This window comes from Bubalus kerabau, chromosome 7 (genome assembly GCF_029407905.1).
Source record: "Bubalus kerabau isolate K-KA32 ecotype Philippines breed swamp buffalo chromosome 7, PCC_UOA_SB_1v2, whole genome shotgun sequence".
NCBI classification, from domain to species: domain Eukaryota; kingdom Metazoa; phylum Chordata; class Mammalia; order Artiodactyla; family Bovidae; genus Bubalus; species Bubalus kerabau.
This window is the reverse complement of record NC_073630.1, coordinates 34,000,986-34,020,080: the sequence shown is the minus strand read 5'-3', so window position 1 is coordinate 34,020,080 and position 19,095 is coordinate 34,000,986. Positions and strand designations below refer to the sequence as shown.

At 38.3% G+C, this 19,095-nt stretch overlaps 1 protein-coding gene across 19 annotated transcripts in view; it reads right to left on the bottom strand.

The window, feature by feature from the left end:
• Positions 1-19,095, bottom strand: part of ANK2 (ankyrin 2) — a 285,421-nt gene that overhangs the window by 34,041 nt on the left and 232,285 nt on the right. For 14 of the 19 annotated variants that reach the window (XM_055588009.1, XM_055588008.1, XM_055588011.1 and 11 more), the window contains 9 exons: positions 18,550-18,774; positions 15,576-15,730; positions 12,056-12,267; positions 11,551-11,755; positions 9,163-9,259; positions 6,189-6,417; positions 4,909-5,034; positions 2,613-2,735; positions 135-167 (listed from right to left, as the gene is read on the bottom strand). In XM_055588009.1, the coding sequence (XP_055443984.1) occupies positions 135-167; positions 2,613-2,735; positions 4,909-5,034; positions 6,189-6,417; positions 9,163-9,259; positions 11,551-11,755; positions 12,056-12,267; positions 15,576-15,730; positions 18,550-18,774 (1,405 nt within the window). Of the gene's footprint in view, positions 1-134; positions 168-2,612; positions 2,736-4,908; positions 5,035-6,188; positions 6,418-9,162; positions 9,260-11,550; positions 11,756-12,055; positions 12,268-15,575; positions 15,731-16,725; positions 16,825-18,549; positions 18,775-19,095 lie in introns of all 19 variants that reach the window. The other 5 variants (XM_055587996.1, XM_055588002.1, XM_055587995.1 and 2 more) reach the window with 2 other exon arrangements.

Genomic DNA, 19,095 nt, shown 5'->3' with positions numbered 1-19,095 from the left:
AGGGAGGTTAAGTAAAATTGTGACCCTTCAATTACTAAAAACAACTGTATAACCCTCCTCTGTTAATCATGTGCTCTTATCGGTGGTTACAGCAATGACACAGCCATTAACAAGCGACAGTGCCGTATAATTACCTCTTCCTCCTGTTCTTGATCTGACTCTGATTCCTGGCCACCCCAAGACGCCATGCAAGATGGAGAAAGAGAGCAGGAAGAGTAGAAAGCATTTAGAAGAGAAGACAAGACTAAATACCCTGACAGCAAACATCAGCAGGCAAGCATACAGTTAGCATTCGCATATTTTTTCTTACTAACAGTTTACAGAAGACAAGCACAAAAATTAAAGAAGATTGATTTAAATGCAAACATCTGTAGATTCAAAAGACAAAAGAACCAAAATTATAAATATACTAATCTATCAGACGAAAGAACTAATATTATAAATGTACTCATTTCAGATATAGGTTACCAGCAGCCACAAAGTGTGACATTTCATGGATTGGATGGCATATGTCTACAGAAATGGTGATGATAATATCTCAGCATAATGATGCTTTTAAACTGTGGTATTGGAGAAGACTCTTGAGAGTCCCTTGGACAGCAGAAGATCCAACCAGTCCATCCTAAAGGAAATCAGTCCTGAATATTCATTGGAAGGACTGATGCTGAAGCTGAAACTCCAATACTTTGGCCACCTGATGCAAAGAACTGGCTCACTGGAAAAGACCCTCACTGTGGGAAAAACTGAAGGCGGGATAAGGGGACAACAGAGGATGAGATGGTTGGATGGCATCACCGACTCAATGGACATGAGTTTGAGCAAACTCCGGGAGCTGGTGAATAACAGGGAAGCCTGGTGTGCTGCAGTCCATGGAGTCGCTGAGTCGGACACGACTAAGCAACTGAAGTGACTGAACTGAATATCTCAGCCATTACAGGTATTGATTAAACATGTTAAAAGCCACAAATGAACATGCAGTGAAGATATTTTCAATACACAGGCAATACTTAGGAGTTCTCTTGTAATAAAGAGCTACCCTGTTCTAAAATATATCTAAACTCTACCATGTTTGTCAATGTTTTCTTTTTGTTTTAGTTACTAAATGGAGAGCTGTCCTGGACCATCATAGAATTAATAACTGTGCCGGATATATCTTGACTTAGATACAAAAAGGAATAATGAACTAAATGCTTTCTTTTATAGCATACTGAAAGCTCATTTGAATCAGAGACAAAGCTCATTCATCTTTACACATCACTCAGATGGATTGCCCCAGCATTGACATATTTCTCTATGGTTCTTATTTGACATTCTGCTTCAGTGATTCAAAAGTGCTCAGCACTACAACCCCCAAAGTATATTCTTTACCACTGGAATGCTGTTAGATAACAGTTATTTGGATGCAGATGTCTACTGCTGTATTTTAATTCTTGTAATTAACATGTAAATTTACATATGCAGATTCTGGTATTTCATTTCATTTTGATCATTAAATAAGAATTTAGTGTTAAATATGATGCTACATGGTTTTCTCTATGTGACCGATTTCTAATTTGTAAGAATAATTAATCGTGAAAAATGGTGAATGAAAATAAACATAGAAAATGTTCTGTTTCATGGAGTTAAGATTTAGGATTTTAAATATGTTTCTACCTCTCCTCCTGGGCTTCCCTTGTGACTCAGCAGATAAAGAATCAGCCCGCAAAGAGTCGGACACGACTGAACCACGTTCACTTTCACTTTTCACCTCTCCTCCAAGTCTCACCTGCCAGTATCCCACTTCTCAACCTCTAAAATACACTCTGACAACTTGCTATAACCGTCTATAAATTGCCACATGGGAACTTTCCATTAACAAGGAATACTGGTCAAAATTTTTCAAAAAATAAGAGAAGCTTTTCCCAACATTTAATCTATTCCCTAGTCTTCTTTGATTTGATCAGAGTAATCAAGGAATTCTGTAAAGAGGAGAGGTTTGAATAGAAAGAAAAACTTCTAGTAGATTTGGGTCAAGTATTAACTTTCCTTTCAACAGTGTTTCAAATCTATTCCTATAACATGTGAGTATTTTGTATACTAATCATGTTAAAATAGTTGGAAAAAATGAATCTGATGCTCCCCAGATAGTACAGGTTACAAGACGAACACATAATTATTTTAGCAACAAGGTAAAACACCCTGAAGTTGCTCTGAATTTCGTAACACATAATCCACCTGTGAACTGGCAGTGAACAGAAGCTAACACCCCTAATGTTCTGGCAGGGCCGAGAGCACCACTAGCATGGTGCCGGGAGGGCGCACAAAACCATAAGGAAGGCAAAGTGAATAATTCTATGTTCAGAATCAGTCCAAAAGGTTACATCTTACACTGAAATTTTCTCTCTTCCATACCCAATACATATTTATAGAAACTTTTCCATCAAAGTGAATTTAATGCAAAATAAGGTAGAGCTACTTTTTTCCTTACTTAAATGGAACATCACAAATTGGACAGGGTATCAAAAATGACTACTATACATGGTTGCATTCAGTGTCTTTGCCTGTATCTATCCTAAAGGATTTGAAAATCAAATCCTCTACATCCTGAATTGCACTATAGCAGATTATAATACCTTCGTATAAATTGGCAGGGTGATGTTTAAGTTGCAAATAGCTTGGTGCACCAGGCCTCTTGTAGATTTTGGCTCTTTCATAAATGATAGTCGTCCGCAAGGTTCCTGAGTCGTATCACGTACCTTGAACAAGAAAGGCATACATGCTTCACTCACGTGTGACACACACTGTTTACTTTAGTGAGATGCCACTCAAAAGAACCAGAGAAAAGTAAAATTCACTTGCTTTGGAAGTGTTCCTTTTGCCCTTTCCTATTATCATTTAGAACGATTAAAAAAATCATTCAGCTTTTTAAAAATTGTGGTAAAGTATACATAACATAAAACTGACCATTTCCACTTATAATCTTAGCATTGTTATGCATATAACTCAGTGGCATGAAGCTCATTCGCAAAGTTACGTGATTATCACTACTGTGCAAAATTTCCCATCATCCCAAACAGAAACATTACACCATTAAGCAATAACTCCCCATTCTCCTCTCCCTTCAGCACCTAATAGCCTCTACTTAACTTTCTGTCCCTATAAATTTGCTTGTTCTAGGTACCTTATATAGACAGAGTTATACAATCTTTGTTCATTTGTATCTGTTATTTCAGGTTGCATAATATTATCAAGATTCAGTCACATTGCAATATATACCAGAATTTCATTTTTTAAAAAATTGTGTTAAATTGTACATAAAACATCATTTCAACCATTTTTACATGTATAGTTAACTAGCATTAAGTACATACACATTGTTGTACAATCATTACCACCATGCATCTTCAGAATGTTTTCACCTTCACAGACTGAAACTGTTTCCATAAAAAAATAATTTTCCATTCCTTCCTTCCCCCATATCCTGGTAACCACTATTCTATTTTCTGACTAGTTGATGACTCTAGGTATCTCATACAAGAGAGAACATACAATATTTGTCTTTTGGTGTCTGGCTAATTTTACTCATTTTAAGGCTGAATAATATTACATTGTATGCATATATCACATTTTGTATATCCATTCATCTGTTGATGGATATTTGGAATATTTCTACTTTTTGACTATTGGGAATAATGCTGCTATGAACATTGCAAGTAAATGGTTGAGTCTCTGCTTTCAATTTTTGGGGAATTGCTGGATGATATACTATTTCTATGTTTTAACTTTTTGAGGAACTGTCATACTCTTTTCCACAGTATGGAATGGCTACACCATTTTACACTCCTTCCAGCAAGGCATCAGGGTCCCCATTTCTCCATATCCTCACCAGTATTTGCTATTTTGTTTTGTTTTTGATAATAGCCATCCTAATAAGTACTGAGTAGTATCTCGTAGTGGTTTGAATTTGAATTTCTCTGCTGTTAAACATTATTTCATGTGTTTATTGGCGATTTGTACATCTTCTTTATAGAAATGTTTAAGTCATTTTCCTATTTTTGTATTTGGTGTCTATAGGATAATTTTTGCCCACTAACAATATCAAATATTAGCATAATTACATAGCTGTTTATAGTAAATGGATCCATTACCCCTTAGAAGAACCTATCTTTAATCAGGAAAACCATTGAACCAGAAATGGCACAATTAAGGCCTTCAGTAGAGATCTTGAGAAAACAGACAATAAAACTTAAATAGAATTATTATTTCCTTTTATTTCATGAATCTCTCCCTCATACTCATTTTTGTTCTCTTCAGAACTGGTATCTAAAATGCAACTTGCATATGTTAAATTATGATAAATTGCATATGTTAAATATGATAAATTCCTAACCTAGATTAACATTCCTAAACAGGGACAACAAAGTCATGGTACATTAAAGTGTCTGCACAAATGTTTGTTGAATGAATTTATGAACGTATATCCAGTCTATTGCTCTATCTGGGATAACTTCCTGATAGATTAACTGGGTCTTTTAAGAGCTTTTACTATAAAAATTTGTCACTAAGAACTCTTTTTGGTCTCCACATTTGTGAAGTTCATATATTAAAAAAATTTAAGCGCAAATATTTAAAAGAAATAATAATAGTTAAAAAAATAAAGTGAGGCTTCTCTTAAAATTTGGAAAAGAATGACCAGTTTTCCTAATTAATCAGTTGGCAATTTGTCCCTCATTCTTAGCCTATAACTAAAAATCAAGGTTGAATCTGAAATTTTAAAAAATAATTTTTACGAGTTTAAAATTTTATAGAAATACTTTTAAAAAAATCATTAGAAATTACTGAAAACCAAATATTCTCTTCTACCAAAAGTAGTCAAAGCCTTACTTGATGCTGAATAAAACACATGCCCAAATTTCATGTATATATTACCTTGACAAAGAGAGGAAGTCTGTTTTCCTTGAAGGCAAAAAAACTGAATATATGATGTTGGCCACTCTTGGTTAATGGCACCAGGTTGCCAAAACAATCAACATAGATGGGTTTTCCTTCTAAGACCTGATGAAAATAGAGAAAAACAAAAAGAATGCCATAGCTGAAATTCTTACATTACTGGAACATTAAAATTCTTAAAATGTGCATACAATAATCTTTAAAATCCTGACTGACATTTTGTCTTATCTGTGACAAGCATGGACCAGCACTCCCTTTTACTAGTAATAAGAATCTTCAAATGCATGGGGGCCTTTAATCTTACTGTACTCATTTCTAACACTGTACCATGTTATTTTCCCAAATCATTATGTCTTTAAATCATAAATTTTTATTTTTGACATCACAATGAATTGGGTTACTTGAATTCAATATCAAAGATCCACACTGATGGAAAATTAAGAAATAAGAAAAAGTAGTGTAGCAAAGTCCTGGATATTGTATTTTTACGTTTACACAAAGGATATACCTCCTGGGCTGTTTCCTTTACTAGTTTTTCAATTTCCTTAAAATTTGCTTATTTTTAATTGGAGGGTAATTGCTTTACAATGTTGTGTTGGTTTCTGCCGAACATCAGCATGAGTCAGCCACGGGAGTCACATGCCCCTTCCTTCCTGAACCTCCATCCCACCCATTCCACCCCTCCAGGTTGTTTTCTTTATGATTAAAGAATAACAGGGAAAAAAATCCAATAAATAGTCACCTCAAAAAAAAAAAAGAACAAGGAAACATAACAACATGTGAATTGCTATATCCATTTATATACTTATAATTTTATTAAAAATGCATAATTTTTCCCTTAATAATCTTTAAAAGAGTCCTTTTATCCCTATTGAATGGGTCCAAATTGGCTAAAAATAGCGCATTTTAGACACTGGCCTTCTAACTGTCAAGATGTTGACTGGTCTGTTTTTGATGGCATTATTTATTAGATGGGCTTCCCTGGTGGCTCAGCATTAAGAACCCATCTGCAAATGCAGGAAATGCAGGTTCAGTCCCTGGGTTGGGAAGATCCCTTGGAAGAGGAAATGGCAACCCACTCCAGTATTCTTGCCTGGTAAATTCCAGGGACAGAGGAGCCTGGTAGGCTCCAGTTCATGGGATCGCAAAGAGTTGGACATGACTTAGTGACTGAATAACATTTATTAAATACTATTTTAAATATATTAAAAGAGGTATAAACAACATACTAACATAAATTGGTTTTTAAAACACAGTACCTCCACATCCCTGCTTCTGGCCACCTCAGCAAAGTTTTCTTGTTGTTCCAGGGTCTTATCCACTTTATCATCAGTCATGCAGAAACACCTCAACCTGGCTTCAATGGGGTCATGTGATTTGGCAAACACTACAAATTTTGCCATATATGGTACACAGATAATTTCTCTATACACTTGTGATGCAAAGGTAACAGATTCCTGAATTTGTCGACAATCGATCAGCCAGAACCTATAAAATAAAACAAAGTCAGTTATCTGAAATTTAATTACAGTCATCCCTCAGTATCTACAGAGGATTGGTTCTTGGAACACCACGGATATCTTGATCCACAGATGCTCAGGTTCATTTAACAAAAAGGCAGAATACAGTTGGCCCTCTGTATCCATGGACTCCACAACTGTGAAAAAGGATAGTCAATTACACGAAAAACAAATCAGTTCCTTCAGTATCATCAGAGTAATCATTGCATGCCTCTTGGAAAAAGTGAGAAGCAAGAGAGGGAGATGATGAGAGAAAGCAAAAGCAAAGGGAAAGAAAAACAGGGGAGGGGAAATGGAGGAGGATCGATGAGAAGGAGGGAGAGACAAGGATGTGCCAGGTGTTTCAGGCCAAATGTTAAACACTGTGTAACTTTCTTCCTTGGAAAGTCTTCTGATAATTCAGGCTTCTGAAATACATCTTTAGCGTCTAGAATCCTTTTGTGGTACACCCTGGTATTATACCAATATCTTGCTGGATGAGTTTCTATTTTCTTTGATAGCCCCTGCTGTTCCTCATTTCATTTCCTAAAACTCTTTTCAACAAAATCTACCTAATGTTTCTTCATCTCATCATCCTTTTCCAAAGGACTCATAGTCACCAAGGTTGGATCAACCAAACTACTGTTTTAAAAAATCTGCTTTTGCTTCAGGACTCCTAAATACTGCTTAATATAATCCATTGAAGAAATTATTGGCTTTGTGAATAATTTATGATTTCTAGCCTCAGTCAAGTCTGTGACGTATTTTGGTAATTTTTTTCCCTCAGATATCATTTTATACATTATAGTAATGTTGCTAAACCTTTATGACACCCTTCAGGCCTTCAGAAAGGTAACTTCACAGAAAAAGCAGTAACCATCAGATGCACATTTTCTCAATTTGCTCTTTATACACGTCAAAGATTTATTCCAGATCCTCTCACTTTGAAACCTTCCTCCACCACTGATCCCTCCTTCCTGACTCACTGCTCATAATCTTTAAACATTTGAAAATTTCCTTATCTTCTTAGCTTTTCTTTCCTTCAAGTTACTGATCCATATCTCTTCTTCTACTTTTTAATTGTGATAAAATATAATTTAATTGGCAGCCTCAACTCCAAGAAATGGGCTGTGTGCACTAATGATAATATAAAATTTGTCATTTTAACCATTCTTGAGTGCGCAATTCACTGGCAGTAGTACATTTAAAATACTAAGCAACCACAGCCACTCTCCATTTCCAGAAATTTTTCATCATCCCAAATAGAGACACTATACCCATTAGACAGTAACTGAACTTTCCTGTTCACCTCAGTCCCCGGTAAACTCTATTAAACTCTGTCTCTCTGAACTTGCCTATCCTAGGTACCTCGTTTATGTGGAGACATGCAATATTTGTTCTTTGGGGTCTGGCCTATTTCATTTACTGTAATGCTTTGAAGGCAGCCTAGTTCCTGGTTCTTGGCAGGCTCTCAGTATTACCCGCTTCTTCTTTACACTGATTCAACTATCCTTGATTCACTGCTTCTTCGACTGTCTGAAAGAATTACATTATTCCTATAATAATAAAATAACTCCTGATTTCTTTGTCTCTCCTATAAGGCCTGCTGTAAATAATGTTAACCAACATTCCGGCATTATTTCTGAATTACAGACTCCATTGTCGCCAGCCTGCAATGCCCTTCTGCATCTTGGCTCATGTTACCTTCTTTTCCACTTTTATCTGCCTGTTAGGTTTCTGTCTATCTCATGGGCTACCTTCTCTCTGACCACTCTGATGTGAACACCCTTTTTTGAATTCTTTCAGTAACTCTTTTGTATCTTTCCATCCAGAACTTGTCATTTTCTGGCATTAGAGTGGAGATGAGTGAATGGCAGGGCACACAGACAGACACACAGAACCAGAGACTCACAGCTGCGCCCTTTGGGTGAACCAGAGACTCACAGCTGCGCCCTTTGGGTGGCTCCGACTACAAATGGATCACTACACCCAGCTATGGCTGTGCATTGTTATTCATGCATCTATCGTTTCACCCCCTGAATAAGAATGTAAGCTTTAACTACTCTCAACGTCAGCTTTCTCATCTTTAAAATGGACATATTGCCTCTCACTCTTCTTAAGTCACAAGAGTTTACAGTAACCAAATTAAACAAATAGGAAAACACTTGGCAATCCATTAAAGATCAAGCAAATGAGAACTAGTGAGTTGAGTTGGTTTACACACATGCAATAAAGCTAGACAGCATAAGCTTTTTAAAGATATGGGACACAAAAAGGATAATGTGTAAATATGCTACAGTGCATAAAAGTTACTGAAAACTCTAAACTGTGTAAGCAAACCATGATATGCTCTGTGGTTTGGTTATCATTCTGTTTGAAAAAAAAAACAATTCAGGCTATTTTGTTGTCAGCAGGAAATCCATCATTCCTAAGTCCTTCAGGACTGGAAAAATCAGCTGTGGCTGCTAAAACCAGAGTCTGGGTCATACAGTAATAGCTGGCAATTATTTACTTTCTTTAGATTTTAATCTGAATGGCTGTACTTCATACTTCATTAATGCATTATCACTATTACATTTACTGGCGAGTTTGGTTTAAGACATGAAAGTAAATGCAGACCACATTAAAACCAAACCAAAAATAAAGTTACTTTTAAAGAATGTATGAAACAAAGTAAAACAAAAGACATTTGGGCACACAACTTCAGTGGTTTTTCTGTGCAGTATAACCATACCTGGCAGACACATTGGTTGTAAAGGAAACACATTCATTGACAAATGTTAATGGCGTAGTTCCTGTAATATCTTCCCACTGAGCAGGGGTGGTTCCACCTGAAATAACATGATTGTTGAAAAAAAAAAAATTAGGCAGAACTCCAAACTCGGTGTCATAAAATAAAGGCTTTGTGGTTCTGGCTTCTGGCTACGTTCATTCACTCTTCAGGATGACACCCTGGAGACAAAGTGACTGAAAACTACGTGCTAAAAAAATGACACACGGAAAACAGACATTAACACCACATGTCACAGAACTAAACTTAAGGGAGGTCATTTGAATAACTGCTTCAAATTACTAGGTGCTCTTTTCTCTCCCTATTGTAATTGCTAGCTTCTGAAGATAATTTTGAATTGTATTCAGTTGATGATTTTAAAAGATCCTTCGACTAACCAAGGAGCTGAATGCTTTGTTAAAACAAAAATCCAAATATTCTTTCACCTTGATATTTTAGGCAATTATTTTCGAGAAACAAAATTTCCTTTCAATTTGCAATTGAAGGTTGGCAAAAATCCTTGGAAAATATTAAAAGCTCAGTAAATATTGCAAAGCGAAAGAACAAATGACTGAATGCCCCTGAACACTGACACATCACTCTGGAGGGTGATACTGACTTTCATTTCTACTGAGACATTCAGTTGGCATAAATAAGGACAAAACTGTCTTCAGGCATTGCAGGAGAAATATATGTTTGAGATGAAAACGAATTTTGACTCTAAGGATTGTTAAAGAAGGGAATGAGTTATCAAAGTTCCTTATTCTAGGAGACCCATAAAATACACATTCTAAACAGATTTATATAATAGAGCAAAACACAAAAATCCAAAAATCTATTACTGTATTTGTAAAAATTAACAAGTAAATTTAAAAAAATAAAAATAAAAATGATAAAGCTTTCCCTAAAAAAAAAAAAAAGAAAGAAATTGTTTAGAACAAATCCATCCCAAGACAGAGGCCCAGAATAACTAGACTAGATGGGGTCAAGGTCCAGGTGGTATCTTCATTTGATCATCTAGAAGGGCAGGATGTGCCACGGACATTTTTCAGACTTGTTTTGCGTCCACGCTGCTACATAGCATATTATAGGATGATTAATCATACACATGAATCAAAAAGCATGGGAATGCTATGAAATAAGCAGAAACAAATAACTGGGAGAGGCCCTAAGTGAAGCATAAGATTTCTCACTACTCTCATTTTAGGGCATGTATTTTCTTTTATTATTTTTGCTTTGTTTTGATTTTGAGTGTCTTTTTTTTTTTTTTTTTTTTTGTGGCCATGCCATGTGGCATATAGGACCTTGGTTCCCCCAACTATGGATCAAACCTGAACCCTCTACATTGGAAGCACAGTCTTAACCACTAGACAACCAGGGAAACCCCCATGTATTTTAAAATTATGCCATATTATTAAACTTATGGGGTAAAGTCTCTATGGTTTGCTATCAAGAGTACAGAAAAAAACACTGATAAGAAGGAAGAATGAGAGAGAGGATAAAAGAAGGGTGAACATTCCTGCTAAAATGAGGAGAAATGAAAAAAAAAAATCTAATAATACTGAAGTAGATATGGTTATTATTCCTGCTAAAAACAGTATGAATATTTACTGAATGCTAGTACCATTCAGTTTTTGTTAAATAGGCAAATTCTCAATTATGTAGTTTCAGTTACTGGTGTGGATTTTTTTTTAAACTCTCACCATCTGTGGTGGTATTATTGGTCAGAGACAACCAGTGTCCTGGGAATATCTTCCTGGAGTTTGATGGTTAACTGAAAGCTATTACAACTTCCAATTGAGAAGACTAAATATCCTTCTTTTTCCCAAAGTTAGTCAACAGATTAATGATAAAGTCATAACCAATTCCTGGAGAGAAAAGTGTGAAATGGTTGATATAATTATTCAAGATATCATTTAGTTTGCCACAGGTATAAGGTGATATCTTCAATGAAGGCCTAAAGCTCGGGTTTAGAGGTACATGGACTTGGGTTTGAATCCCAACTCTGCAGATATTTACAGTATAATTAATCTCAGGCAAATTATAAAGAAAACTTCTCTCAGTCTTGGTTTCCTTTCTAGTAAAAGGGGGTTAAAGTTTCCTCAGAGGGCTACTTTGGAGATAAAGATGACCATGTGTATGAAGTGCCTAAAAGTCTGGCATCAGGCTTTATTTAGAAAATACCAGCTCACTTCCTATCCCCTTTCACTTCCCTAGTTAGTGTGCCTTTCCTGAATTAATGCATATTAATGAGACACAGGCACCTTAGGACAAAAGTAATTTAGTATTTACAATCTAAGTTTCTTCTTCCAGAACTTTCTATCATTAACATCATAGTCCTACGTGACTCACCTGTGATGCTGCATAGTAATCTTAAGGTTGGTGCATCTCCCCCAAAACCATTCAACATGACATCGCTTGAAGCTTTGGGGACAGGAATGGTCATGGTGATTGGCTTGTGAAATTTTCTTCTTCTAGGTTCCAAAGTGACTATAGGGCTGAAGGTAGCTTTGTTGCCCAGAATCTTCTTAACCAACTCACTGTGCATAGGTTGAGCCTTTAAAAAAATAGGAAAAATATCAAAATAAACAGTACATCATTATATTCCATGTCAAATTTCTTAATACATTTTTATTTCATAAATCAGTTTTGTATCTTCAAATATGGCAACTGCAATTTCCTACTGTTACCAAACACTCATATACAACTTTATGACACTGATGATTTCTAAGGGCAGCTTTTGCTCACCCAGGAATAATTTGATTCTTTAGCCATTTAATTCTCTTTTGAAAAGCTGATTTTGAATCACGGGAATAAAATCCACGTTAGGTTAACCTGCATCTTGACTAGGGCGTACCTGTAGGCCAACACGGATCCGCTTGGTTAGTGCCCCCTCGGGGAACACGGCCTGCACCTGCGGCACCACGGTGCTGCTCAGCACGCCTCCCTCCGGGCCAATCAGGTTGCTGTCCTGCTTGATGCGAGACACCACCGCAAAGTACTGTGGGAAGTCACGGGTGATGATGCGGCAGATCCGCTTCTTTTCTAGGTCTTCCGGGCTATCCAGCACTGAGACAAGAAATGACCCATCTTCATAGAGCAAGGATTCGCTTTTGAAAGCATTCTAGCAAACTCACTGGCATAGGTTAACACTGAACAGATGTGGCAGCAAAAACCTTTTTTTAAATAATAGGAAAATTTAAAAAGCAAGGCTATCCTAACAATACCAGAATCTCTCAAGACCTGTCAGCATTTGGCTGGCACATTTTCTCTCTTTGCAAAAACTAGGACTTTCCAGGGCACTGTGAAACAAAAGCATCCAGTTCCAGACGCGGTATTGCAAGGCTGTCTTTGTAAATAAGGGGGTTTGAGGGCAATGAAACGAACCTGTCCTGTTTTTGGCTCAACGTGACAAAGAGGAAATTGACTACGGGCTCGTTTCTTTGCAAATTTCAAAGTTAGTTCAAAACCAGTTATTTGTGGTTTTAAGAAGTAATATGGTCCTTTTGGTTCTCAGGGGACTAGTGCGGGAATAAAATCTGTCTTCAAAGGGTAAGATGTGTATCAGTGTGTTCATTCCAGTGGCATGGTTGTCTCTGAGATAATCACTGTGGATATTTTAAAAAGATCAGTGATTGCAAATTTAGGGTTTCGATATTCCCCTGAAATCATGAACTTACCAAGCAGATCATCTAACATCAGGAGAATGGGATAATGGACTCTTGATAAATTGCATTAGTGTAGATATGTAGGGCAACATAGTAAATCCAACTGGTTTAAAATTTGAAAATTTGAACTAAGTAGATCACTGAATTTTAAGAGATTATGGAAAGCAATTCATTTTTAGAAAGCATTTTACAATTCTTACAGACGCATGAACAGCAACTGTGTTTTTCTTGACTCTTGAATATAACTAGATAGCAAAAGTCTGAAGTCCCAGGATCTGATCCTTCATGACTGAAGACTGATACATTGGCAATTACTAGCATATACTTATGAAAGAAGAGGTTTTCACAGAACAAACATAACAAACATAAAAATATACAAATTCGATTCTGTTTCAAAATGAGCTTTTTACTTATGTAAGAAGTTATAAGAGTGGGTCCCCATCTAAGGACAACATGGCAGTAGTAATGGCAGGTAAATACATCAGAGGGAAATGTCCTCAACTCGATGCACGCAAAAGAAATGGTTCCCAGGAGCAGAAGCAGCTACATACAGCACAGAACAAGCTTTATTGGTAAGAATCCAGATCTTTTCATCTTTATTGGAAAATACTGACCCACACGTCTAAAAGGCATAATTTCCTCTTCTGTGGCCTCTCTTCTTACTAACCCTCAGCAGAACAGGAAGAAACATTAAAGCAGCTGCTGTCAGGCTGCACCTTCCCATCCATGAGCCACACACGAAGCTACAGCTAGTGGTCCTGGAAGACTGATCAAGTCTGGCAAACAGCCGCACAGTTGTATGCCCAGGTCGGTGCAAATTTTGGTATGTTCTTGGAACTTGGGCAAAAAAAAAAAGTGCCTATTTGTGTAGTCATGTAAAGTGGAACATATCTCTGGTTATCTATCAGGACTGACACCTCATCTCTGTGCAACCTCAGGAGGCCTAAGAAAGAGCACCTCCCTCTCGTCAAACTAAAGTATTTCAACCTGAGGTTAAATGGCCTAAACTGGGATTTGAGATTTACAGAGATTAAAGCCGTAATGAAAAATTCGTTCCTTAACTATATGTGTAAGTGTGCATATGAAATTCAACCGTAGCTAACTCTCTGTTTAAGTGTAAACTGTGAGTGAATTTAATTTTCCTAACTCCTTAATAGAAAGTTAAAAGTATTATTCCAGTGAGAAGTTGCTATATAGCACAGAGAGCCCAGCATGGTGCTCTGTGATGCTCTACGGGGATGGGATGGGGCAGGGGAGGGAGGCATGAGAGAGAGGGAAAAGGACTTCTCAGGCGGCGCTAGTGGCAAAGAACCTGCCTGCTAATGCAGGAGATGTAAGAGTTGTGGGTTCAATTCCTGGGTTGGGAAGATTCCCTGGAGAATGAAATGGCAACCCACTCCAGTATTCTTGCCTGGAGAATCCCATGGAGAGAATGAGTTTGGTGGGTTACAGTCCACAGAGTTGCAAAGAGTTGGACATGACTAAAGCAACTTAGCACACATAGTATGTGCATAATTATGGCTGATCTGCATTGTTGCATGGCAGAAAACAATGCAACATTGAAAAGCTACTTTCCTCCAACTGAAAAATAAGTTGATGAAAGAAAAAATTATATTGTCCTATAATGTAGTAGTTATGGGTATATGTAAGTTTTCCTAGAGAAAAGTTTAGCACTTTTTATCAGTGTCTTAAATATCTAAATGTTCAGATTAGGTATTTTTGAAAATCATGGATATATTATCCAATATCTATTCATTTTGTTATGAAACAGTATCTGCTGCTGCTAAGTCGCTTCAGTTGTGTCTGACTCTGCGACCCCATAGACGGCAGCCCACCAGGTTCTGCCGTCCCTGGGATTCTCCAGGCAAGAACACTGGAGTGGGTTGCCATTTCCTTCTCCAATGCATGAAAGTGAAAAGCGAAAGTGAAGTCGCTCAGTCGTGTTCGACTCTTCGCGACCCCATGGACTGCAGCCTACCAGGCTCCTCCGTCCATGGGATTTTCCAGGCAAGAGTACTGGAGTGGGGTGCCATTGCCTTCTCTGGAAACAGCATCTATTCTATTTCATATTTTAGAAAAGTTTGCATGAAAGATAGAGATGGGCTGTATTTCTTTATTAACCTAAAATATTTACTATTAAAGAATTTCATTTTCCTGAATGCAACAAAAATAAGACTCGACAAATATACTGTGCACTCCAATGCATCACCATGGTAATATACCAGAACACTCTGTTGTCGTTGTTTAGTCACTAAATCATGTCCAACTCTTTTGTAACCCCATGGACTGTAGCCTGCCAGGCTCCTCTGTCCATGGAGTTTCCCAGGCAAGAATACTGGAGTGGGTTGCCATTTCCCTCTCCAGGGGACCTTCAAAACCCAGGGATCAAACCCACATCTCCTGCATTGGCAGCTGGATTCTTTACCACTGAGTCACTGGTGCTAAACAAGGGGTCTGGGCAGCTAATGCTCAAAAACCCAGACTTCTTGTTTGGCACCTGCAATAACCTGGTATTATTTCCTTCACCACAACCTCCTGTTGTGGTGTAGGCAGGCTTACTGTGTAGCCTGTAGGCAGGCTTTACTGTGCAAGCGCCAGGAGAGAAAATTGGATTAAGTAACACACACACACACCCCCTAGGATATAAACAAATGCATCACTATCATGCCTCCACTTCAGAGTCCTTTTAAAACCCTCAGTATGAAGTACCTTCATCCATGCCATTCAGGATTTCATTCAGCTCCTCCTCCGTGTATTCACAGTAATGCTCTTTCCAGCTGTCCCCGTTCTCACTGCGCAGGACCACCAGTTCCCTCTCTTTTCCTCGCAGGGCAGCGAAATGAGGGATCTCCACGATCACAGGCCTGACACAGCAAGGCAGAACATTCAGTGTGGACAGGAGCTAACCACCAGCAAGACAAGCACCTCGACTCTGTCTGTTGCAAAGTGACCTGGAATTCTTCTCTTTCTGGGGACAGGGACAGAGTGGGGCCATCCTCCGGAGCCCTGCAGCTAGCAGACGGTCCCACAGTAGCTAGCACTCCACCTCGGGGGCGCCAATCCTCGGGGCCATGCTGCTACCTTAAGCCAATGATGTCTCCCTGTGAGTGCATGTGGCATTCTGGAACTTCTCCTTTGATCAACATAAGGATAACACATTTAACCAAAAGAAATGTACATGCATATCTATGAGGTATGCCAATCTCTTAAAACGTTTTCTACAAGGTGCAGAATGACAAAATGGTTTAAGAGGAAAAATGGCTCATACGCTGCGTAATTTCATGTGCCATAAATGAGATGTCAGAAAAGTCAACTGCTTCGGAACTCGAGAGGCATGCACTCAAGGACTCTTTCCGTCTACTTCCTCCATTCAAGGAGACATAGGCATGTGCACACAGGGTGGCCCTACGGGAGCACCTCAGCAGGCGGCCAGGTTGTGTCCAATGCCTATTATATTCAGGATCCAGAACATGCACTGCCCTACTGTGTTTCGGTCACATTCACTCTCGAAATCCAGAGAGGCTTTTGATTTTTTTTTTTCAGTCCAGGTTGCTTTGATACAGACTCCGAATTTATCATAACGACATCGTAACTAGCACATAGTACAACTAGGCAGATCTCATGCTTTAAACGAAAATGAAGGTCACAGCACTTAAGGGAAAAGATATAAAAACATCACTCAAAAATAAAAGTCACATACCACAAGGGTCAGAAATGGTCCACTAAAGATAGGTTGTACAGAATTTAAATCATAGAGAGGGACATGTCATGGGCACAATGACAAAAAGAGAAATCATATTGCAGAAGAAGGAGAAGAATGGGGGCCCGCAGCCATCAATTTGTTTTAAGTCACTCCTACCCAAGGAATTTGGTTCCAGGAGGCCCCAGCTGAAGGATGCGGCTGACCAAACTTTCTCCCTCATTAAGTGGGGGAGGAGCCGTTGGCAGGTGAAGTTTACTGAGTACATCCAAAGCAGCAGTGAAAGAAAGAACATAGGTAAGCTTCAGGTGTTGTGTTCCACAGAACCCCAGCGTCACCAGCTGATGAACAGAGTGAAGTTTGGTTTCACACTGCGTTTGGTTCTGCCCCCTCCATTGGTCACAAAGAGCAAGAACAAGAGACCCAGAGTGTACAATGGAGGTGCGTGGAAGGGGGGCACGTGGGGTCGGATCTATTCCTGCTTAGGTTCACCGCCAGGGCATGAGCCAAAAAAATAAAATAAAATATGCTCCACAGGAAAGACAAAGCTGTTGGGAATACAATAAAAACTCTGACTCTGTAATGAGGCCAGAAGTTTTCATGGGTATTTCTCAACAGATCTGACAATTATTAAAAAGCCTACAACTATCTGTGCATGAGGAAGGGGAAAGGACCTGGCACAGAATATGAAAGGAATCAGTGGGGAATTATTCCAACCATAATGGAGTTTTCTGATGCAACCCAGAACTTCACAGGCTCCTTCTAAATCTCTGGTCTGTCTGATAGGAGGACATGGGAGGTAGTTTCCATAACTGGGAAATACATACACACACCTTTTTAGGTGTGAACATAATTTGGAACAACCTGTTAAGAGTTTGCTCCAAATTACGAGGCTTTAGAACATTTCCTGAGTTCTAAAGTAAGAAATCCTCTCCCCAGTATGACATTGGCAAAGCAAAAGAGTTCATAATAGGATTTTCTCCCAGCTTTTTAGCACAAAGACTTTATATAATAAGACTGAAATACAACCTATTTGTTTCAAAATATTTTGAAACTTGTCCCCCTCCAAAACTTCGTTTTGTCAGTTTTCAGCAGGTACTACTCATTTCTTGGCATATTGAGATACCAGGTAATATAACAGCAGCAGTACAAATAGAAGAAAAGCTTATTTCTACTCAAAATTGCTAAAATGAGCATGGTAAAAGTCATTCTGGATTTTTGTCCTCTTAATGAAATCTATGCCAAATAAAAAACTGCCAGGATGATTTTTAAGTCATGGTAGCAATTTTGATAACAGAAAAGACAAATCACATAGATTAAATTTTTTGTATGTTCTATAAAGAACACTGCTCTCCAAAGCGAAGATGATGATTCTGTTTGTTGTAACTATACAAGACGTCAAGTTTATGTTCAGAACAGACTAGTACAGTTGACCCTTGAACAACTAGGCAGGTCCATTTGATTTTTTTCAATGGCAAATAGTTCAGAACCACGTGGTCCATCAGCGGTTGTTGGATCCACAGATGCAGCACCTGGGATGTGGAGGAGCCTCTTACAGGCAGAGCCAACCCTCAGGTGTTTGCAAAGTTTCAACTGTGTGGAGGGCAGTCAGCGCCTCTAACCCGTGTCGTTCAAGGGCCAACTGTATTTTTTCTCTACGACTTTCCCACTTAAATCCAGGTTAAAAAATACCTACCATCAACCAAAGTATGATTATTCATAGTGGGAGCCTGGCAGCTACTATCACATCCAAAGAGAAAGAGTAATAGTCAACCTGAATGCTTAACCCATTAATGCCTTAAAATAAGAGGCATTTAAGTGCGGTCAAACATTGAGGCATTACTTTCAATTCTTAAAAAATTTCACAGGGGCCAATCTTCTTTCAAAAGCTTGACGTACCTGTTTCCACTCCATCCTAGTGATTTCATGTAGAGGACACAAGCTCACCAGTGACTACCTGGGAGGTTTAGCAGAAACCCTTACCCAAGGAACTGAGCACCAGAAGGTCCGACTTCAATCAGGCGACTGGCCAGGCCCTCTCCTTCCACCATTGGAGGCATTGTCGCCAGTCTATGGCGTTTGACCAGTCGGCAGGTGACTCGTGTTGGGGCGGTACATTTCCGGGGTGGAATAATGATGCGGAGCCCGTTGTGTCTGCAGCCTCGCATAGCACCACCTCGGGCATCCACCATAAAACTAACCAGGAAACTAAAAGTTAAAATGGAAGGTTAGATGGTGTTTTGAAATATCGAAGGCAGATAAACAAGCTTTGTCAAGTTAGCTTTTTTCCCATAATGCTCTGTTCTTAAAACATTTCTTATTTATATGCATGGTGGCCAAAAACATGCCCTTAAAAAGTAATTTTACTTTATACCAGTGCCTTTATTTCAGTTTGGTTGCTGTTTTAATTTGTGTATTTTTTGATCTGTTACTAAAGAACAGTTCTGCTCCTAATTTGACAACGGTGATATTAAACATGAACTTGTAAATTAAACATACATCCAATTGACTTAGAAAGTGGAATGAAAT